The 24,447-nt window shown below is 40.8% G+C and overlaps 1 protein-coding gene across 5 annotated transcripts in view; it reads right to left on the bottom strand.

The window, feature by feature from the left end:
- Positions 1-24,447, bottom strand: part of LOC132128969 (arginine-glutamic acid dipeptide repeats protein-like) — a 176,654-nt gene that overhangs the window by 36,448 nt on the left and 115,759 nt on the right. For 4 of the 5 annotated variants that reach the window (XM_059540385.1, XM_059540386.1, XM_059540384.1 and 1 more), the window contains 3 exons: positions 10,135-10,240; positions 9,187-9,283; positions 7,569-7,673 (listed from right to left, as the gene is read on the bottom strand). In XM_059540385.1, the coding sequence (XP_059396368.1) occupies positions 7,569-7,673; positions 9,187-9,283; positions 10,135-10,240 (308 nt within the window). Of the gene's footprint in view, positions 1-5,340; positions 5,548-7,568; positions 7,674-9,186; positions 9,284-10,134; positions 10,241-24,447 lie in introns of those variants that run through there. The other variant, XM_059540388.1, reaches the window with a different exon arrangement.

The raw sequence follows: 24,447 nt of genomic DNA, 5'->3' as shown, positions 1-24,447 counted from the left end.
TCTAAAGCAAATTCCTATTATAACGGCGGATTTGTCAGACGCGCGCCAGGAGCGGTTCACAGCCAAGGAGAGCAATGCTCTCGTCAGGGACGTTGGGGATGGAGAAACCCACCCAAAATAAATTCGGTTAAAAAGGCGTATTATCATTTGGGTAAATGTGTAAGCTAGATGTATGCTTTTATAATAAATTGTCTATCTATCTATCTATCTATCTATCTATCTATCTATCTATCTATCTATCTATCTATCTATCGTAAAAATGTATGATTTGCAAAAATGATAACTGCTGCTTCTGTGTAGATGAGAGAATCGTACGCGTTGTGCACACGCTACATTGATTATGGCCAAGCATGCGCCCTTAAAATAGCATATGAATAACATGTGCAACGCGCCACTGACTTTAAACTATTTTTTCCTGGTTAGTGGCGCAATTGTTTTCTAAACCTGCAAAATAGCATCAAGGAACGTTTGCGCCGGAACACGCCTCCTTTTTTGCGCTGAACCACCCAGGGAGCGCAAGTTCATTCCCTAGTTTAGCGACGTGCTTCTGTGGAGGGAAAAGCGCGCTTTGCCCGGGTGCAAAATAGGAATGACACATGCGTTGGTGTACAAAGTCAATTGCGCTGGGTGCAAGATAGGGCCCTTTAACTGCTCCCCCAAGTGGATATTAAATTATGTTGTGGGATAATTACATATATTCTAAATAAACTACAAACATAAAATTATATAGATTTATTTTGTCTTCACATTCTTCCTTGTAACTCTTCCCTCTCAGTGGCACAGATGACTGAAAGGCTCATTATGCAGCTCATTATGCGGGCCTTTGTCGTCTCAGGTGTAAATCACAATGATATTCATGATAATTGACGCCTACTCGCATATGACTTTTACCAACAAAAAGGGTCTTAGAAAATTTAAATCAATATATTGTTTTCTGTGAGTAAACAAGATAATTTTCACAATTTAGAAAGAAAAATTCTAGGCTACAAGCTCCAGTTCTCAAAAGTCCCGGGAACCATTGTTCTTTATGTGTTTTATGCCTTTTTCAAGTGTTTTAACATTTTTTGTTTTTCACTAACCACGCATAACTTTTTTTTTTTTTCAAAAACACAATCATGTACATACATTTCACATATTATTATAGCCCAGTTTGTGCTGATTACAGTGAGATTAGACTTTAACCATTTAGATATTTATAAGAAACTGAAAAAAGCACAAATGTCAGGGCATGACAAAACTTCTACAGGCCCCAAAAATACCCTTAGACTCCAGAGGGTCAAGTATAGTGCGTCATATAATGGAGACTGACATCTCTAGTTACTTGGGACTTAAACTGTATTAGTATTAAAAGCCCAGATTGTTAACCTTCGGACTATGACAACCTTTCAGCAGGTTTATTTACAGGTTTCTACCCCTCTAAAACATTTTCAATGACCTGACGGTGCTTTTAGGGAATTATACAGCTTTATCAACACAATACAATAATCACATTAATGCATGATTCAAATTAGTTCACAACAGAGCCGAAGAGGAAGTGGTGTGGATTTAAATCTATAGACCAAACAAAGTCACAAAAGGAGACAAACAGCACAGTCAACGCTTCTCGTCCACAAAAGTCCAGATGATAAGCAGAGAGGAGGGGAGGGGAGAGGAGCCCTGAAATGGCTGCGGTTACAAACCCGTGGCAGTAACCATGGCAGCTACAATTTAATAATAGTGCTCCGATCTCCAGCTGCAGTGGATTAAAGAAAATGACAAGATGTTCCTTTTGAAAAGCCTTCTCCGCTCCGTTGCCACGGCAACAGCACTGATTTCCAAATAGCCAGGCACGGAGCGGGGCCCAGAAACTGTCACTATGATTTGCGTCCAGAGTAGCTCTCACTCCACCGCCGGGCTGGCTGCCCGAGCCTGGCTGCAAGTGAGGAGAGGTTAGGGCCTCAAATCATATCCCCCTTCATCAGGGTACATTTCAGAAACAACCCTCTCTCTCTCCCTCCAGCATGGTCCACTAAAAACACAAGCTCTGTCAATGGAGCAAATTCCACACTGAAACAAATATGGCAGACAGATGAAGCAGCAGCAGACAGGCCTTTATTAAAAGCTTTTCAGCATTGAGCTGTTTAAAGTTTTCAGAGTCTGATTCTAAAGCTCGTGACTCCTATAATGAAAGACAAACCCACATGAAATAAATCGCCAGGCAAGCATTATGGCGCTCTTGTCTGAAACTGAATCTGCTGCGAGATGATGGCGATAGCAGAGGGGAAAATCACTCGGCCGGGTTCCTAAATATTCTGCAGGCTCTGCATTTTTGGAGGCTCTGAATTAGGAAGCAAAGCACACAAGAGACTAAGAGTATGATCTCAAGGCTGCCACAGTAAGATCGCATACAGAACAATTTCTCCAACATGCGTCAAGGCAAAATGTGAACAATTCAGCTAGTGGAGGAAAATAAAATCCTATTGTTTTCTATTAAAAGATAAAATTGTGTTACAAGAATAGAAGCTACAAAAGAGACATATTTAGATGAAACCTACTGTAAACCTAGGGCTGGGCGATAATTCAATAACGATAATTATTGCCAAATAATTTTCCTTGATAAAGCGATATGAAGAGTTCTATATATGTTCGATATAATGTTTATGCACCCAAAGAGGAACAAAACAGCAGACTGTTTATCTGCTCAGATCAAAGTTCGAACAGCCGCACAGCGCGAGTTCACTAGAGCAGATGCGTTTAGTCCGTCACGCGAGCATTAAGTAGCGCTGTGAGATCCAGTGTGAAGCACGAATAGAGCGAAGAACACAAATGACTGTGATTTGACCCATAGCAATGAGACAGTCAGAAAGCTCAATCTACACATCGCCATCATTTACCATGGATTTACTGTAGTAACAGTCACTGAACCATGGTATTGTGGCAGAAACTGGTCAAAATAAGTTGAACCTTATAAAACTGAGGTTGCTACAATTTTTACAGATGTTACTGATTTTGATAATGAACAAATATCTACTTCTGCATCCTAACTTAAGCTACTTTGAAATGTGCATTCGTAAAACACAAAAAAGTGATATTAATATTATCATCAGGGAACCCAAACCTGTTTCTTTATTTGAAACAATATCACTCATTTGAACATGCAAAAACTAAGAAATTAATTTATTAAGAAATCTATTTAGATATTTTAAAGGAAAATAATGGTCTGGTTTCTACAACTTTTGCCCTCCGTAAACCTAATATACTTCAACATGGAAATAATGTTTTAACAATAATACTTTTAAATGTCAGTAATTAAATGTTAGATTAATTTTCTGAATTAAACAAAATTAAAAAATTATATATTTTTACATTTATATTAACATTTAAGCATTTGGCAGACTTGCATTGCATTTCCTGGAAACCCATGACTCTGGCGTTGTTAGCGCCATGTTCTATTGTTTGAGATACAGCAACACTTTAATTAGAATAATTCAAAGATGTAATTTAATAAAATTATCAAAACAGATTAATTTATATTTGTAATTCTACACACACACACACACACACACACACACACACACACACACACACACACACACACACACACACACACACAATACAATTTCTTATTAGGTTATTATTAGTACCCACAAATATTAACAGATTAATCTTTAATTAACCTATTAATAAAGAATCAATTTTAATGAACCATGACCATTTTACAGGTGTAACTAAGACTCCAAGATAAGTCTGACAATTTGACTATGAACTTGTACACTATGTAAAAAAAACCATTTTCACTCAGTGGGTATTTTGTTAAAGAACTAAAGAAAAAAAAAACTACACTCAGATGAAGAAGTGAAGAGTTCATCTGAAGCGACAAACTAAAATTCAAACATTTATCTTAATGAGTCTGACAACATGTGTGAACACTTATGCCAGGGACATTCCCTGGCTTGACATCCCTTGAATCAAAAGGTCAGAAAATTGCACTGGACAGGCAAATGAAAAATACCAGCATGTTATTCCTGAGACACGTGCTTTTAAAACATGTAAGATCACATATGTGACCCTGTACAACAAAACCTTAAGTGCCATTTTTTCAAAATTGGGATTTATGCATCATTTGAAAGCTGACTAAATAAGATTTCCGTTGATGTATGGTTTGTTATGATAGGACAATATTTGGCCCGACATAAATACTATTTGAAAATCTGAAATCTGAGGGTGCAAAAAGTAAAAATACTGAGAAAGTCACCTTTAAAGTTGACCAAATGAATTATTAGCAATGCATATTACCGAACAAAAGCTTTTATATGCTTACGGTAGGAAATCTACAAAATATCTACATGGAACACGATCTTTTATTTGATATCCTAATGGCTTTTGGCATAAAAGAAAAATCAATAATTTTGACCCATACAATGTTTTTTTGGCTATTGTTGAATAATATACCCCCAGTGACTTAAGACTGGTTTTGTGGTCCAGAGTCACATATAATGTTATCTTGGAGTCCCTCCATGCTTACAAAACTCACACCAATACAATCATTTTAAATGTGTACTTTCTCTGGTAAAGTTACTCATTACAGAAAAGGGCTGGATTTCCAAATGTGCTTATTTCAAACTACAGATTCACCATAAGTAAAACAAACAGATTATACATATTTTAAGCTTATGAAATAAACTAAAAACAAATCTTAGAATACAATTATCATACACTACATGTACTTGAATTGCAGCAGTAGCTCCAGCACAAGAGGCGCTGTCAACATAAGCACAACATCCTGCATATTTTGACTCGACCACGCGCACGGCAATCAAGCCCGACCACGCCCCCTCCATCAATATCCTCCAATCACCGTACGACTCCGAAACGCCTATAACACACCAAATAAACCCCAACTTTTATTGACAGCGCTTCTAAACCCTTCAGAATACCTGATGCTTTCATTATACCGTTACATCTTAAGGTGAGTACAAAGCACCCGACTCTATCCTACGCCATACCAACCCGACTGTCAATACAATCCAGCGTACTGCGAAGACATAATACGTCCGTGTCTCTATTATATGAATTCTGTCAAAAACAAAGTTCAGTCGCCACAATCCGCGTGAAGACCGCATATAAAACACTAGCATGAAAGCACACTGCGTTGACATTAGCAGTGCTAAATCAGCAATGCTAAAGCTACTGACAGCAACATATAAACAACCGGACAACGCTATCAACGCGATTTAAAGCACGGAGAGCGGTTTCATCCAGTCATACGCGTATATAAGATTACAACAGGCGCGCGAGGCGGTACGAACAGTATGACGCGCGTCGATCGCTTAACAGATGAAGACGGGCATGCTAACGTACCTGCGCGGACTGAACAGGTCGTCCATGTCGGAGCCAGCGCTGCTGTTTTATTTGGCAGAGTGAGGAATAAAGTGTCCTCTCGCACCTATTTATGTAGGTAGTCAAAATGGAGGCTCACGCATTCAGTCAGTCAGCTTTTACACTGAGCCTGTGCTGTGACCGACAGACAGCACTGAGCATGTGCCGCGACCTCACTCACACACGCGCGTGCATAGGAATCACAGCCCATCTCTCCTGCTCTCTCTCTGTTTCTCACACACACACACCATGCTGCTGCATACCAAACAAGCAGGAGGAGGGAGTCGAGAGGTGTCGGTGATTGAGTGGGGGACCCGTGAAGGGGGCTCCTAACCGGCGACTCAACACCATTCCTCCTCTGTTTATCAGCGGCAGCATCTTATTACTCCTCAAACTTCCCCTCTCCTCTGGCTCCTAATGCATCCCATTATTGGAGCATCACGAGACTATGGTAATGGGTCCTACTGTAATCCTGCTATTTTTCCCCCTTGACACAAGCATCCAGGCTATGATTGTAATACACAAAGGAATGGGGGATTTAACTATTCATTCCCAATATGCTTGGACATTTAATAGAGATGTCACATTATGAGCGTGTAATATTGTACGTTTACATATTTAAAAATGCACACATCATTTGCAAATAAAAAATTTGTAATCACTATAAAAAGACACTGGGACACATTATGGTATGCATACAATAAATAACTCATACAGGCCTAAATGAAGATGAGTAAATTAGTAAATATAAATTTTTCATTTTGAGTATTTTCCCTCAATTCCTTTAATGTTTAATACATCTCAGAAAAATGTTACATCAAATTTAAATTTAAATGTGTAAATAGTCTTTATTTAAAAAGTAGCCCATTAACAACAAAAAGACACAGCCATTTTAAAACAAATTCTTCTTAGAGGCAAAAACCTGTAAACAAATGTTCTTTGTACTGTAATACAAGTGCACAACAGAGAAAAGGCCGTAAACTATTGAATGGATATTCCAGCGAAGCCTGGATGATTGTTACGGTAGGAACTAAGCTTTGAGAGGTGTTTTACGTTACATTATTAATACTACAACAGTGTGACTAGCATCTCAGACTTGGCCATGCAGTAAAAAAATCCAGCATCATCCATTTCCTGTCATGTATTGGTATTCAAATTTATTATAACTAGAAATGTTCCTGTATTTGGTAATGTGATATATCACAGTAATGAATATGCACAGTAATTTTATCGTAGGCACTTCTAAATACGTGAATAATTACATATTAAAAATTATTCAGAATTTGGAATTCATTTTAAGAATACTATTCCCATCAACTGGTCAAAATGCACAACACAGCTGTATGCTGCATTAAAGACATGTGTGCTCTGATGTAAACAAGCAGGCATGAGAAGCGCATGAGAGACAGGCTGAATGAAAGCACATTCACTCTCAGACAGCAGATGGCGCTAAACTGCAGAAAATGCACCCATTCCCCTGGAAACCCCATAAATAAAGCAGCAGTGCCACTTTCTATAACTTATTTAAATAATTTTAAATAGCCATTCAGATTTGTGTATTTGCGATGGTGTTCATTACAGTGCCAAATACTTAAGTATTTAAACTTAATAGGCTATTTATTTTCAAACTTTTTTTATTTATTTTTTTAATCTGAGTTTTGATTATTTATTGTTCATTCACACTTTACATTAGAGCTCCATTAGTTAACATTAGTTAATTCATTAGTTAAACTGCCAATGAAACATTCTTCTGAACATTCATTAAATCTTAGGTATTCCAATATTTAATAACATGACGTTAAAATGCTTTTTTTATTGTGTTTTGATCAAATAAATGCAATCTCCATGAGAAGACTTAAAACAATAACCCCAAACATATGAACATGTACATAATGTTTAAAGCCAATTTATAAAGCAAAATTGAGGTGTGATAAAATTCCCCAAAATGTGGAGATGGAAAATAAAACTCAAAAAGCAGACTTCCACTGTCAAAGATAGGCTATAAAACAGACAACTGTATCCTTCATGATTTAATCTATTCTCAAACTGCCTTCATGCACTACAGGGCAATTTAGAGTGAATAAAGCAAACCCAGCAACTGCACACCTGATATGAATCATAAAATCTCTATTTGTAAAATATTGCGACAGAAGATCTGAAGACAGAACATGCCGGAGGAGGGCCGATTATTGAAGTCAGTAAAGGCTTACCTGGTTTCTGGGTTATATCCTAAGATGTAGAAGAAAGAGTCGATTCGTGCTTTGAACTCCCTGGCAGCAAATATGTCAGAAAAGTGTGAAATGTTACATTTCCCCCTGCAAAGAAACAGAGCAAACAAATCAGTCTCATGGTGCAAAAAACATTTCCAGATTTACACTTATATAGGAATAAAGGAATAGTTCACCCAAAGTTTTTGCCATTATTATTTACTCACTCTTATTTACATTAATATTTTATTTTATGTACACATTAAATGCTTTTATTTTGCCAGTTTGTTCCTTTTGTATACAAAAAAAAATAATTTTGGGATACTGATAAGGATTTCTAAGTGTGGGTAATATTTGGTGTTACAGAATCAGAGTATTGCTGTATAGTTGAATTATTAATGCTCTTTCCCTTCATCCTGTTAAGTCAAACAATGCAGAGCGAAAAACCTTTACGAATCATGACATTTTTACAATCCCCCCTTTCTGCACTATACATTTCCAACGTCTTGGCATATCAAAATAATAGGCATCAGTGTTTTTGCACTGGTTCAATACCTTGCTCATAAGATGAAAGGAACGTGAAGCTTGGAGCAGGCATTACGACATGCTAGCGGAATTCATTGAGTTTATCTAAAGCCCTGTAATAAGTCAAATCAAAGGGCTCTCTGTGCAGCAGAAGTTGCAGCTAATTTGCCCTGAAATAAGTGGTTCAGAGCTGTGGCTTAGTGTGCTGCCTCCAGATGGTTTCAGTTAAGAGAGAGTGAAGGAAGAGAAAGAGGGGGAAAATACATCACATGGGTAAAGACAGACTGAGAAGGTCTGGTTTCTTGACAATAAGCATGCCTGTACTCTTTTTCCTGAGCCTCATCGCAAAAAAACGCAATTGCTTTCAGTAATGCGTTGCATGCAGAATCGCTGTGAAATGGTAGTCTGTACTGAGACGACCACTCCTGTAGTCCACTGAGAGGATCAAAATGTCTGTTTACAGCTTTTAAAGACTTCATTCTTACATCCCACAGCATCTGTAACTGCCAGAGGTTTCTTTAATGACTAGAAATCATGGGAGCTAGTGCTGGCTTTTATTCATAATGCATTTGCATATTCATTAGAATAGTTTCACAAGCTGCCAGTGAGCCACCATGAGTAACAACAGCCTAAGACATGTTTAATAACTTCTGATTTAAACAGTAATTATAAGTTTGATTCATTTCCAAGAAACCGTTCAAACTGTCCATTAAAATTAATCATTTCAAAACTTAAAGCAGCTATCAACCAAAAAGGCCCTAAGCTGGATTTTGTTCTATCTTTAAAATTATACATTATTATCCAAATATATATATATAATATTAAAACAACATTTTACATGAATACAAATAAATAAATACAATATAAAAATAAATATTCTTTGTTTATACTTTGTATATATAAACTATATATATACACATACACACACATACAAAAACTAATGCAAAAGGCTAAATATATTGGGATTGAGAGGTATTTGAGTTGTACTGAATTTTGAGAGGTTTTTCTCTATTAGGTGAAGTCTTATTAAGCACTTTACTGCCGTGGACAAATAAATCAACTGTTAAGCACAGGTAAATGTAATTCTGTTTGTTACCTGAGGGCAGCAGCATGATAGGTGTCCACATAGTCTGAGATGAAGAGCTCTCTGCTCTTAACCACAGGATCAGTAATAACCAGCTCACGACCAGAGTCTGAAGAAAGAGACGGAAAGCAGACATGGAGCGTGAGAGGCACCCAGACTGCCGCTAATAAAAATGTGCACACATAATAAACGCAGGCGAGACACAAAAGAAGCCAGACAGACACACAAACACTCTCAAAGCTTATGAAATATGACTGTTATAGACACAATGAAAGCAACAGTACGACAGCTCTTGGAAATGGACAATAGAATCCAAAGGAATTAAGCAATGGGTTTCAATAAAAAATAAATAAAAATCAATGCAAATGAAAAGGCTGCATGAAATACTTGAACTGTATTTTTATGGTGAAACATGCAAATATTTCAATGAAAAATGTCACAAAGATCCATACAGACAGTATTGGATGAACATTCGTATTCAGATGGCATCAGCACAAATAACAATGGCTGCCGTGTCAGACTAGACAGTGGGGCAGCAGGTGGCGGCAAGCTGGCAGAAACGCAAGCCTTCTTAATGCTTTATTAGAGAGTGGTGTGAATCAAAGTGCCAAAGCCCCGGCCGGGCAGAGCCCCCCAGCCTGTTATTACTGCCTGATGTGTGTATCAAGCTCAGATTTTCTGCTGATAGTCAGGAGAATGAGAGCTCCGAGGGCACATTGCACTGAAAGTTATTTGCACTTCACGGCCCCGCTGTTGCTCTTGAGGGAGCGTTACCAGGGAAACAAGGGCAGGAGGGTGGTCTTTTTTTCCAAATCCACATTTATTTGAGATGCCGTTCTCTATGAAACTTCACAAACCAATAAGCAGGGGTGGTTACATAAAGAATGGCGGGCAAGAAGGACCCGCCAAACGGTGTCCTGTATTTTTTTTTAACTAACATACACACACACACACACGTACCGTTTTCATTGTTGCGGTCCTGCACCAGGTGCTGGTAGACTGAGTCAGGTACCTCAGATTGACGGTAGTACCATTTCACATTCATTAACAGATGGTCCCTTTTACTCTGAAAGAGAAAAATAAACATGCGTTAAAATAAATAGACCGTGTTTGTTTGTTAACAGCGTCGCAAATTGAGCTCTTGGCAAACGTGAACCAGTGCCACAACTGGGTTTTTAGTTCTAGTCGTCCTGTGCCAAAAGCCTTGGGTGGAACAAAGTCAATTAAAAAGGGATTGAAGGCATTTAATTCTTTATTAAAGTAAAAGGCTTCATGCCATGTGTGGGAGGGAGCTGAAGAAACATGCATGGTTCATATTCAGGCAACTACAAATGAACAACAACAACAAAAATGAGGCTATCTTTGTCTAGGCAAACATCAGCTGCCACTCCCCTCTTTACCGCAGCTGCACTTTAAACACCGCCACCCGCTGTCCGTCCATGGGACTGCATGCAGCCGCCTTCGCTGCAGTAGCATAGAACGACCAGCAAGCGGCAGCAGTCATGTCCAGACCTCCCAGAGGCGATTCCAACAGGGGCCAGAGAGAGGGAAGAAAAGGGCAAAGCACTGTTTTTATTCCCTGACATGAAATATTTATTATCCTCTCACACGAAGCCAACTGACCATTCAAATGGTTTAAAAGTACATTAAAGAAACCACAGCTCAGCAAATTCAGGCGACAAGACCCCCGGAGCAGTGGCCAGAAATCACAGTCATCTTTAACATGACTACAGATTACCACATTCCCCACAAAAGACAGAGTGTGTGCCACTGCTCCAGCCTAGTGGAAAAAAACCCAGGGTGGATCACAGAGCCAAGGGTCTTTTTTTTTTCTCTTGAAAGCCTGATTCACTTCATGCAGCCCTGGCTTCTCAAGAGGGGTGGATGGGGGCTGAGCTCATTGTTGAGATATTTCAAGACTCCTGCCACCTTTACTGAGGTCACTGGAAACTACTAGGAGGGAGGAAATGAAGTAGAATATCCACTAAAGAACAGCAAAAATGTTCAGAAATGTTCAAACAGAATGCTATCTTTTCAAATGACTGACAAATGAAAGTTTAAATAAAAAAAATCTCTTGATATAAAAAGACTTTGTCTGTGCTCTTTTTGTTCAAAATTAGAGGCAACCAAAGCATTTGAATCACAATCCAAACAAAGATGCTTTATACATGCAGCATGAGCAGTTTTTTTTAATCCAAATTGGATTGTATAATTTAAAACAGTTCCCCTCAGGGTTACATTGACATAAACTCCCTCCCCCAAATGTATCGGGAATTTAACATCTCAACCGAAATATTTGTATCGATGTTCAACCGGCTCGTGGTGCATTGTTACATCCCTAATCCTTGGTGTTAAAGACTATAAATATGTGGAATCTAGGCAAAATAGAAAATGTGCTGCTGTTACTGGTATGATTGAGATGGTTAAAACCCAATTTAAATGAGATTAAAAGCACTCTCTGTAACTGGGCTACTTGAATGTGTCATCAGAGGTGTTGTCAGTGCTTATTATACCGCAGATGGGGAGACAACCTGTGCTCCTCCGGGGGTATTTCAGAGCTTGGTTCAACTGAGGATTGATGGAAACCAAAAGCAGTGTGGGGGTCGCTCTGAGCCCTCCTCCCTAAATTTACAACATTAAAAATGGACATTAACCCTATAAAACATTGAGTTTAAACATGCATAAACACCTCCAGATCTCAAGAATCAACACATACTGTTTGCTAAGATGTCTTTGGTCCCAAACAGTTCCTTACGTGGCTGAATTGTGCAACCTTTCCTGTCACTGCTCTAGACCTGGAAATGACTGTTTCATTATCAGACCCTAATTATGTTTGCATGTTACACTGAACAGATCACTGCACAGAATCAAATTATCAAGATAAGCACTCTGAGGCGGAGAGAGGCAGTCGAATGGAGGCAGTGGCAAGGAGCCCATTACAATTACAATGCTGAATTGATTAGTGACATTCCACACAGCACTCCCTCCCTGAGCCTGATCCCAGCACAGCTTAAAGCCACCTCTTCAAACACATGACTGAATTAAGACTGCTCAAGGGGCCCGCTGGCTCACTTATAAACTGGGTCTCAGTCAGCAATGGAGACAGTAAAGGGACAGATTTCCCCTCCATCAGAGGAGCAAGGCATCCCAGAGGAGAACGGAGGGGGTTACGGTGGTCTGTCCGCTCTCTTCTTCTCTCTATAACGCTCATGCAGCTTCCTTTGTCTGATCATTGAGCACTAAACGTCACAAAGAGGAATAATTTCCTGTTTGTTGTTGGCGGCTGTACTGCGTTTGAGCTCCGTCACTATATTCTTTTCATTGACTATTTTTAACTCAAAAATCAATTGTATACATCATCGTTTCCGTTTATATTACGTGTGAATATATCCTCTATTGTATTCTACAACAAAAACAATCAGAGCGCCTCGCTATCACTAGTTTTATTTTGATCTCCCGGGTCCGCTATTAGCTTTTAGCCCGTTAGCATCAGCGGCGTGGTTGCAGCTAACTGCGCTAACATTGCTAATACTCTATTCACACACATTACCACTGCTGTACTCACTGTTACTTGCTTTAATGGCGGATGAATGTCTCCACTCTGTGCAGCTCGAGCTCGAGGCCGTGGGAAAGCAGATTCGCGACCTGGAGGTGAGGCAGGCCCAGCTGAGAGAGCGGAGAACCGCGCTGGAATCATCCCGGGCTGACGCTCACAAGTCCGGGGTAAGTATACAGCGATCTGTTAACAGTCCCACCACGTCTACTCCGTGTGTTTCTCTGCACAGGCCCGGTGCACCCAGGACGCGATCTTCCCAGATGTCCTTCACTGCGACGCCGGGACACCACGGACCCTGGGTGCATCCACAGCGGAGGACGCGAGCCGGGTCCCGGGCGACGACTTCTCCCCCTCCTGCCTTCGACATCTCCATCCGGAACCGCTTCGCTCCCCTCCGCGAGACAGGACGCGACGCTGTGATCATCGGAGACTCCATCGTCCGACACGTAAGTGCTACGTTAGCCGAAGGTAAAGTGCACACTCATTGTTTGCCTGGTGCTCGTGTTCTCGATGTTTCTGCGCAGATACCCGCGATCCTGAAGGTCGACGAGAGCCCCAGAGCGGTCGTGCTTCACGCCGGGGTTAACGACACCACGCTGCGGCAGACGGAGACGCTGAAGAGGGACTTCAGCAGCCTGATCGAGACGGTTCGCAGCACGACGCCCGCGGCGACGATCGTCGTGTCAGGACCACTGCCCACGTATCGACGAGGACACGAAAGGTTCAGTAGACTTTTTGCTTTAAATGAATGGTTGTTGTCATGGTGTAAAGAACAGAAACTGCTATTTGTTAATAACTGGAATCTTTTCTGGGAGCGTCCTAGGCTGTTTCGCGCTGATGGATTACACCCCAGCAGAATCGGAGCGGAGCTGCTCTCTGACAACATCTCCAGGACACTTCGCTCCATGTGACTAGTAAGATAATTCTCTAATAACTATTATGAGTTTTGTTCCACCCGCTTAAATGATAAAAGTACTTGTGCTGTAAAAACTATTAAGACTGTGTCTGTTCCCCGAATAGTGAGGTCAAAATATAATGTAGGATCTAGAAAAAACCTTATCGTAATTAAACCAGAAAAATGTAAAGTAAATGAACAAAAACAATTTTTAAAGTTTGGGCTCATAAATATTAGATCACTCACACCCAAAGCAGTTATTGTAAATGAAATGATCACAGAAAATAGTTTTGATGTACTCTGCTTGACTGAAACCTGGCTAAAACCAAATGATTATTTTGGTCTAAATGAGTCTACTCCACCAAACTACTGTTATAAGCATGAGCCCCGTCAGACTGGTCGTGGCGGAGGTGTTGCAACAATATATAGTGATATTCTCAATGTTACCCAGAAAACAGGATACAGGTTTAACTCTTTTGAAATACTTCTGCTAAATGTTACACTGTCAGACATGCAAAAGAAATCTAATGTATCTCTTGCTCTGGCTACTGTGTATAGACCACCAGGGCCGTATACAGAATTCCTAAAAGAATTTGCAGATTTCCTCTCAGACCTTCTAGTTATAGTTGATAAGGCGCTAATCATGGGAGATTTTAATATTCACGTTGATAATGCAAATGATACATTAGGACTTGCGTTTACTGACCTAATAAACTCCTTTAGAGTCAAGCAAAATGTCACCGGGCCCACTCATCGTTTTAATCATACACTAGATCTAATTATATCGCATGGAATCGATCTTACTGCTATAGATATTGTACCCCAATGTGATGATATTACAGACCATTTCCTTGTATCGTGCATGCTGCGTATAACTGATATTAACTATATGTCTCAGCGTTACCGTCTGGGCAGAACTATTGTTCCAGCCACCAAAGACAGATTCGGTAACTAGGATTTACACAAGCTCCAGTCTGGATCCAGAACACCTGAGAAGAGATGATGCTGACCCTCAGAGGACCCCAGATGATGCTAACCTTGAATCAACAAACAGAACTAACAATTATTGCTACATGTGTGACTGCATCCTATAATTACTATTAATTAATAATATTGATAGTTCATCATCTAGCTGACTACGTCTTGTATTATTATTATTATTTTTATTTTTCTAAAATCCTGTCAAACGTGCACAAACTACTAGCTACTACTAAATATTGTAGAAACATAATTTTCTGTAAAGTTGCTTTGTAATGATTTGTATTGTAAAAAGCGCTATACAAATAAACTTGAATTGAAAAAACTAAACCTGGCAGTCACAAGGTAATAAAAAACAGAAATGACCTCTCCACCCATTATGATACATTAGTTTTTCGAGTCACATAGGGCTGTGTGAAAGTACTCAGATTTCATTATTTTAAGTTATTTATAATTATGAAGTAGTAAGTTATTAATTTAAACTTCAGAAAAATACACACAATACACGCATATACAGAAACACAAACATGCATATCGTGATGCGTGAGATGAACAGCTCAGGCAGCACTAATTACAGCACAGCCAATGTGAGTGTAAGAGTGCTATAGAGGCTGAAGCTGGACTATACAAGGTCTGGCTGGAGGGGGAACACAGCAGGGTGGAGTCTACCAGGGGTCCACCAGCTGGGCTTTCCACAGGGAGCTACTGGACTAATAATATCCTGATGTGTGGTACACAGAGAAAAGATGTCTGAGGACTATTCATTAGTGATATGAGAATTAAAGAGCTGCTTGAGCCAAGCTTGGACGCAAGAACAGAGGTGGTAATGAAAAGAAAATTACACGAAGCGAATGCCTGCACACATTGCTTTTGAGTTAGTCACGGTTTATTACATGCTATTGCTGAAGGTACCAACACTGATATGGCCGCCGTGGCAGAACCTCCCACCCCTGTTATCTGACGCTGCGTATTGTCAGCTGACATTTCGTTTGTTTAGCGTAATCATTAAACATGGCGGCAGCTGCAGCAGTGCTGGTAAGTCTTAACTGTTAACAGGCAGCTTGAAGCAGTCACATGGCTCCCACATTAACAGGAGATGGTCAAAAAACCGCAACCTGGGCCCTCATGTGCTCTTCTCACATAATCAACCCAAAGCAAAGCAAAGCAAAGCCAGACCCTGAAGCTCCCCACCTAAAGCACATTAACAGAAAATGTGTGTTTATTTTCAATTTCAATGTTGTGCTTTTCTGTCATCTGGCACCAGAACTCGTTCCGGTCTCCCTAACCAAACTGGGCTCAAACTAGTGCAGAGGAACTGAAGAAAAGCAGGAGTTTTCACAGCTCCTGAAGAAGGTGGTGGTGGAAAAGGGTTTCTTGGGGGCTTTGACAGGCATGCGAAGAATCCAAACGGCTCGAGCGCTTGTTCTGCCCAGTGCATGTACATGCTGGTGGCATTGAGGGGGACAGATCTATGATCTACAAAACATAATATGATTAGCGAGGAGCAGGCAGACAGGAAGGGCTCACACATGATGGATGCGCACACCAAGACAGTTTCCGCCCATACGCTTGCTCTCTCTTTAACTGCCTCTCAGACATGGAACAGACGCAGCTCTCTCCATATACTCACACACACAAGTACTTCCATCTGGACCTCAGCTCACATGTGCCTGAGTGACAAAGAGAGGAAAAACATCTCGTTGTAAGCCCCAAAACAGCCCTGTGAACAAAAACGTCCCATGTGAATAAAGACATGTAGCACGCTTTTCCTTTTTTAATGAGTAAAGAAAAAGAAGCGAGCCTCACATAGACTCCTTTCAACTTGAGCTGTTGAAGGAGAGCAATTGTGCTGCCCTGCCACCGTCAGACTGAAACTAATAATGGTAAACAAGTGCTGATGACATGTTTCTCCCCTGCAAAAGCCTGTGTACAGATTACTCCTCTGCCTGTCTACAAGAACAAATGGATGGAGGGAGGAAGAGTCACAGCTGTGATGCCGGCACAGATAGGACCTTTATGCTGCTCAACATCGGGCGCCTCTCTCTCTCCCTCTGCTGTTTAGATATTAAATCTCGACTCACGTTGAACAAAGTCTGCCCATCTGTCAGCCACTCTCTTTATTGGATTTGATGAGCATTTTTAGTGTAACAAAACCAGAATAAAACTACCCCCCCCCCCCCCCCCCCCAAACCTTGCAACACAAATCCACTCATGTGAGCTCAGGTCCAAAACCTAGTGAAGCTGTCTGCCTAGGTAACATTTTAAGGCATGTTCCCAACCCAAAACAAGGCAGTTACATTATTCACCCCTACTAATACACAATTTCAGCCAAATTTTACAGCTCTGTCCCAGAACCTAGTGATCTGCCTCAGGCTATGTCCACACGAAGCCAGAGCTTTCCCTATCCAACCCCCCCATTAAATATCTGTGTCCACACAAACCGACACAAAACAATCTACTATACATGCATGTAATTCTGCCACAGAGATGCACTAAAGATGGAGAAGACTTTGACTATGCGCATAAACCTTGTGCACGGTATACAAATGAACATGGAACAATACATTTATTAATCTGTGTTAATGTTAGTTAATAAAAAGACAATCGTTCAGTGTTTATGTTTCGGTTGCCGTTACATGACGTAGCGGTGTCTGACTAGGGGCGAGATGTGGGCTGATGACAGTGAGGATGTGGGTACTATGCTAAACTCTAATGCGGTCAATTGTGGTTTCCACCTTAGAAAGTAGCTCCATAAGTAGAGAGTACAAAGCAAAGCAGATCAATAAGTTTTGGAAGGAAACCACCGTATCCATCCATCATGCCTGAAGCCAAAGATCCATAGACATTATTTTATGTTTCTGTCCATTTAGCGGCGACTTGCACCATGCTGGGTGTACAAATAATCCTAATTAAGATCTCCCTGCTACTGCTGCATCCATTACACCAGACTCAAAAACACAGCAACACTTAAAACACTCGACTCTCTGCACTTCACATAATCACCCTCTCACTATTTCCTCACTCTGATTCTTGATCTCGAAGGCTATTTCCTGTAGCTGGCCACTGGGCGAGATCACGTCAGGTGTGTTTCATATAAAGAGGCAGTGGCTGTGAGGGGTATCACAGCGTTTGTTGGGTTGCTACACACAGCAGGTGTGACTGGCTCATATCCCTTCCCCCCTTTTCCTCTTTCAAAACAGTTTCTTTCCCTCACTCAACCCCCCACTCGGTTCTCAAACACATCAGTTACTGCCTGAATGCTGGGGGCTGGACATGAAAGGAGGGGGTGTTTCCTGAGACATGATTGACAGCAGTCTCCAGGCAAACAATGGGTGGAAAGACAACGTTAGTATTTAAAAGGTTATTATTGTATTGCTTTGAAGGGAAACACTTTTTCCTTCACGAGACTGCACTGATGGTCAGGTCTATTGTTCATGTAATGTTTTGCTATGGGAGACATTAAAAGATGCAAACCAAACCAGAGACATTCTTCTGAAATGGTTAAACAAAACAATATATCAAAGATCTGTAAAGCATTTGAGGGGAATGACAAGATACTTGCATAGTTTCTAAAATAGCTAAATACAGACTACTCTCTTTTCCTTTAGTTGTGGTTGTTTTTGAGCCATCCAGACAATAGCAGGAAATGAAGAGCTCTGAATACAGCTATCAATAACAGGCCAAATCAGAAAGCTTTGCAGTACACACACACACACACACACACACACACACACACACACACACAGAGAGACACAAGCTATCAACGCCACTGCTCAATTGACAGCACCCAGACAAAATAAATAATATTCTACCCACAATGTGAATTTGCAGCCTGAACTGAATGTGATTGTATTATTTTGCGGTATCTAGTCAGATCAAACACAATAAATAGACATCATGCCTCTCTATTGTGTAGTCGCCATTGACAGCACTCAAAAAAACAACATACAGTACCTAACACTCACAGTGCCAATACAGCAACCTTAACACTTATGAGCAGATTCTTTTAATGAAGTGGTCAAAAATGCTCAAACACTTTAAATCAATGAATTGTTCACTGAATTGGCTTAGTCAATAAAATTTTTATCTGCTTACAGACTTATAATCTGTACCATTCAAGAGTTTTTCTATAATGTACATAAAAAAAGAAAAAAGAAAAAAAGAAAAAAAATTATATATATATATATATATATATATATATATATATATATATACACACACACACACACAAATATATTATATATGTAATATAATAATATACTTTAACAAATGTTATATAAATATATGCACATGATTGTAGCCTAATTTAAAAAACTAAATTATTTATTTAAATAAATTATTTATAAAAAACAATAAATAAATACATTTGAATATAAAATAATTTAATAAATATTTAATTTATTTATTTAATAGGGTAACCAGGTAAATTAGGTTAAGAATAATTAAAATAAATTATCTAGATAATAAAAAATTCAATCATTTAGCAACCAATTCATAGACTACTGTAGCCATTGTAAATCCATTCCCTCTTGCAGTTTTGGTTTGTGACCTCTTCCTACATCTTGTGTAACATCTTATCTAAAACCTGACTGTGCCAGCCCTAAATGGCTGCTGACAGTGTAGATTTATGGACTGAAGCAGTGCGACTGTCTGTGAGCTCAGGGGACGCCGGATCCATGTTCCTGACCTCAATGGTCACCGTCGTAGTATAGAGTTACTCCATAATTCCACAGCTCTCTGACACAACCTTGTCACATGGCCGGTGAGATAATGTACTACAAGAGCACAAGCCTGGCGTATAGCCTCCCAGAAATGTGAAACATCTCAAAAGATTTGAGCACAAAGGAAAAACACATGAGCCTGTGAGCTTATCCAGTCCTGAAATCTGTAGAGAGAGCGACGGCGGATCAGTAGTGGGCTCGGTTTAGCCTTGAGTCCCTGCTCATGTCTCTGCACCTCCTGAATGAAAGAAGAGAGAGAGAGACAATGCACTGCCTTGTTAGTGTGGCCTAATGACTGGGTCGTTTCACTTGCCGGGGAGGGGAGCAGCCATGCATTCATAGATAAACACATACAGGATCATGGTGGGGTGAAAAAAGCTGAACCACAGGCAATGATTGCAGCACGAGTTAAATGAAGAAATGGCGTGTTTATGAGACTGACATATGAATGCTGTGGGGCCTTTATGTTAGGATACAGAAAAAAGAGAGAAAAGCATGACGCATGTTTAAATGTGAACTGTGCCTGGTTTGCTGGTTAATCCCAGCATTGAGGTTGCAGCATGGGCCGCTGAGCAGTGCCGGGTGTGATGGAGCGCAGTAATGGAAGGCAGAAAATGAGATGTCTTGGTTAAGCCATAGGTAATCGATCAGTGTGTTCAGGCTGGAGCGAGCCAAGCTAATGCAGGGAAAGCGTCTTGTGCTAACAGACGCTGCGCAAACCCTTCCTCTGTTCTCTGTGATGTTGTACTCTGACACAATGCTCTTTGTTCTGCTCTGGCTCTAATTGCGTCGCTGACTCACTTGGGTTCTGATTACTTGATTGGGCTGATTACAGCATTCACCTTTTATTGGCCATGTACATGTGGCTTGGCGTTTACGGATTGAGTACAAGAGCAGGTTTTGTACATTAGTGAAACTGTTTGGGTTTGTGATAAAGAGAGACGAGACAGCTGATGGAAATATTTATAACAACTCTAGCTCAGTTCCAAAACCTAGAGTGGTGTCTACCTAGATCACATTTTAAAGGAATAGTTCACCCAAAAATGAAGTTCAGAATTAAATAACTGTTTTGTCTATAGAAAAGAAAGTCAGTGGGACCCAAAACAACATTAAAAGACATTTACTTTCATTGTACAAATAAAAAAAAGGTAATTTTTCTAAATTCCTCTGCTTGTGTTGTACAGAAGAAATATTCATGTTTGTAATGACATGTGGGTAAGTAAATTATAAAAATAAAAAAAACTATCCGTTTAAGCCAACTTAAGCACATCCCTTTATAACAGCTGATCCAAAACATAGACAGCATAGAAATAAACTATAGAAATAGTTTATTCTTTTGATAGAGTAAAAATAATGAAAAATGCATAATCGAAAAGACAAAATGAAACTAAAATAATAAAATATTAATTCTGCTTATGAGGTTCCATAGCAACATAATTGTAGCAACATTTGAAACAAAACTATCATTTTTAAAACTGAAGATATAAAGAGAGGAAGACGTGGAAAAATGCTGATCCTTACAAGTCCTGACTGGCTGACAATGATACTCAGCAGGAAGTAGTCTTTACCAAGTACACTCTAGTGGAAGAAGAAAAATCAAGGCAGGACAAGAGCACAATTCCCACCCTCACTTGTGATTCATTACACACTCCTTTCACCCAGCATCCCCCCGCTCTGGGTTTCCTCTCAACCATCAACCTCTGTAAACACTTAGTTTCTAATACCGCTCGCATAAAGGTGCCAAAGCATTACACAGGCTGGCAAAGGGACGGATACACATACTAATCCAGCTCACGTGTCCTGAGGTGGGCAAACATTCAATGATCTAGAAGGACCGTGGCGTGGAGTCCTTAGGATGAGTCGAGGAGCTTATGTGTGTGTGTGTGTGTGTGTGGACAGTCGGTAAACTAACCAGCTTGCAACATGCCAGCTGGAGCCCCGCCCTCTGGCTCGATGTGTGGCACTGTACCCGGTGGCCAAGACAAATTACCACTGACAAATATTCATACAAACATGACACCGATACTGGATATACATCTGAATGACAACAAACTCCCTCATGTAGTCAGACAGGCACAGGCGTACACTCACACCCTATACATTTAGATTTTAATGAGCACGTGTGCACAGCTGAAACAGCTCCCTGTGGGGCGGAGGGGGAGAAATAAAGAGGAGCACCACAGGAAGCTGCTTATCTGTTCTCCAGACTGTCAATCTGCCACAGGAGCCCTGCACTACATGCATGAAGAGAGATCATCTGCCTCCTCCAATCCCTTTGCCTTTTTAATTACACACACGCACCACGTACAAACACTCACGGGTCTGTGCATGCGCACAACTTCCGGGAAACAGTGCGGATCTCCTTGTCGAGTCTGGCTTTGACTCTGTGTCAAGGAGAAGAGGAGATGAATATCTCTCACAGGGATGAGGAGGTCACAGGCAGCTGGAGTTCAAGGGTCACGTCTGACACTCAAGCCCATGGTTGCACACACACAGCATACCATCTTTAAGCTGTATTTCAACCGTTAATACACACACATCTCTACCAGCAGCTACCAAGTTGGTTCTTTGTTATAGAGTGCCTGCCTACACAGTCCTGCCAGATAAGAGCTGAGGTCAATCTAATTAGATGTAATGGGCAGCAGCGGGTGCACACACACACACCGAAGTAACCGCACAGACAATTTCCCATGTGAGCATATGGTCGGGGGAGGGCTGCAGAGACATCAGCCATTTGACATTTTCATCAAGTACCAAAGTACACTCGGAGTAATTTGATATCTCAATTGGCAGAGCGATGTATCAGCCTCCATCGCCAAACTAATGTTGAATCGAGCTGGTGCAGAAGATGCGCCACCGGACTAGATTAGAAGAAAAGAAACATCTGCATGCATTAACGTCTGCTGAGATGAAGAACGACGCAAAGTGAGGTTGACAGCTCATTGTGGTCTTTGGTCTATGAATGTGTGTGTGTGTTTGGGGTGGGGGGTTGGGGGGTATTGATGGAACCTGGCTCAGCATCATTAGTGCACCAGTGAGTAAATTATCCCTCCAGCCTTTTGCACTAGATCCGCCCACTCACATACCAGCCAACAAGCTTCCGGGTGGATGATTGACAACCCTGAGCAGCCAGTGGCAGAGGCAGGGAGCTTCCGCGAGGTGATAAAGCACTATCTGAGCCGTTTTGTGTATGATGACTGAAAAGCACCGTTTATTTGCAAGCCTGCTGAGATTTACAACCATTTACACTGCCCCTCCCTGCATTTGTTTTCTTTCTTGCTGTATTTTCCCCGTCCTCTCTTTCTCTCCCTCTCTCTGGCCGTGTAGAGTGCTGTGTGCACGAATGACATTTTCCAGCCCACTGTGATGATATTGATTGCAGAGCCTCCCGATTGCAGCCCTGAAGTATTGACTAGCCGCTCTCCTAATTGCAAACAAACACACATGCAATGTACACGAAGTGTGTGTGAGTGATTAAACTCTGTCAAGCCCTACTTCGAAACACTCCACAAGGATAACGTAAAGCCCAGAGCTGCTCTTTGGGTGCAGTGACAGCGAGTGGGCATGGGTTTCTGCTCTTTTTTTATTACCCATTGTACTTTTGTAACAATTTGACCCTTTTTAAAAGGACTGCATTCTGGGGAGCCATCAAGAAAGCAGCATAGAGTCAGAAATGTTCATTCTGATCACTCATCTAACCCAGCTCACAGTCTCTCTACAATGAGCCTGATCTGAAAGCACACCCTCTACCATAATGTACCAGAACTGCCATTACCCATAATTCCACAATAGAGCTCTGCTGCTCTCTAATTACACCAATATTTCTGTGCAATTTCCACGAAAAGATAAAATAAACAAAAAAACAGCATGCACTCACATGCGGTCTCCTGCACAGGTGGTTGACGTGAAGAAATTTTCACTATAATTTTAAATCTTAAAATACACAAATACTTCCCTTTAACCATATGTATATGTATATTAGAGTATAAAATGAAGTCACATTATCAAAATTCACTGCCTTTACTACATTCCAAGTTTAAATGTGCATTCAATTATTTATAGACTATATTTTCACAATCCAATCAATTTCCGAAGAAAAATTCTAATTCTATTTTTAATGTTTCCTCACAAAATATGTTTACTCCACAATCCATCACATTACGGAACTAAAATGAATTGACTTAAAATGCAAATATATACGAAATGCCTTTGATGTAAAAGATCTCGCTCAGCCAGGAAGATCGGCAACATCTCTTAAAAATTAAGTATGCCAAGTCTGACACTGTCAGAGTCTGATCTTACTGCATTAAATGCATGACGTGATATTATATACAGTGACTGGCATGATTTGTATGCTACAGTGTATAAATCCGTCACGTCGTAGAATACAAAGATCGTATTCGCCAAGAATATGTGCGACTGCATGATATAATTCTCACACACCTCCCACACACAATTCTCTAATGGCTGTCGGTGAGAGCGATTTGACAGCAGAGGCTTAAGATTGTTACAGTGTGTCGATGCCCCAGATCACGAGAGACTGCAGAGCACAAACCACTTCCACTCGCTCCTCTCTATATCCTCCTCCTCCTCTGTAAACCTTTAGATACACTCAATCCCTTCCATCCATCCAGCCGTGGTGGGAAACCGAGAATTTAAAAAAAGAGAAAAGGCAAGGTTGAAGCCATAAACCCCTGATATTACGTGTGCTCTGGCTACCACTTGGCATTTAAATGCCATTTGTGGCGGCAAACAGTTCACACTTAATTACAGCAGGCAGGCAGGCAGCTGTAGCGGCCAGCCTTTCCACACCGAAGCAAGCTGGGCCGCCAGCACCAGCCCTTTCAACTTCCCATGCCGCTTAAAGAGAGCTCACCTTTTAAATACTAAATTGGCCTGCTGCTCAGAACACCTCAGCGAGGGTTTCCCAGCTTCTGAGATGTTGGCCAGCGCCTCGGTTCTTCAAACACTCCACCATCAGCCTGTCCTGCTGCCCCAGCGGTGCCTATAATCAATTGGCTTTTATACAGCACCATGAGCTCTGCCTTTGCTTTAGTGTGACACACACACAGACAGATAGAGGCCTTCCCTGTGCTCTGAACCTGCTTGGATGATGTGCTGCA

The sequence above is a fragment of the Carassius carassius genome, chromosome 46, assembly GCF_963082965.1.
Source record: "Carassius carassius chromosome 46, fCarCar2.1, whole genome shotgun sequence".
NCBI classification, from domain to species: domain Eukaryota; kingdom Metazoa; phylum Chordata; class Actinopteri; order Cypriniformes; family Cyprinidae; genus Carassius; species Carassius carassius.
Note: the sequence above shows the minus strand (reverse complement) of the source record. Positions and strands in the feature narration are given on the sequence as shown.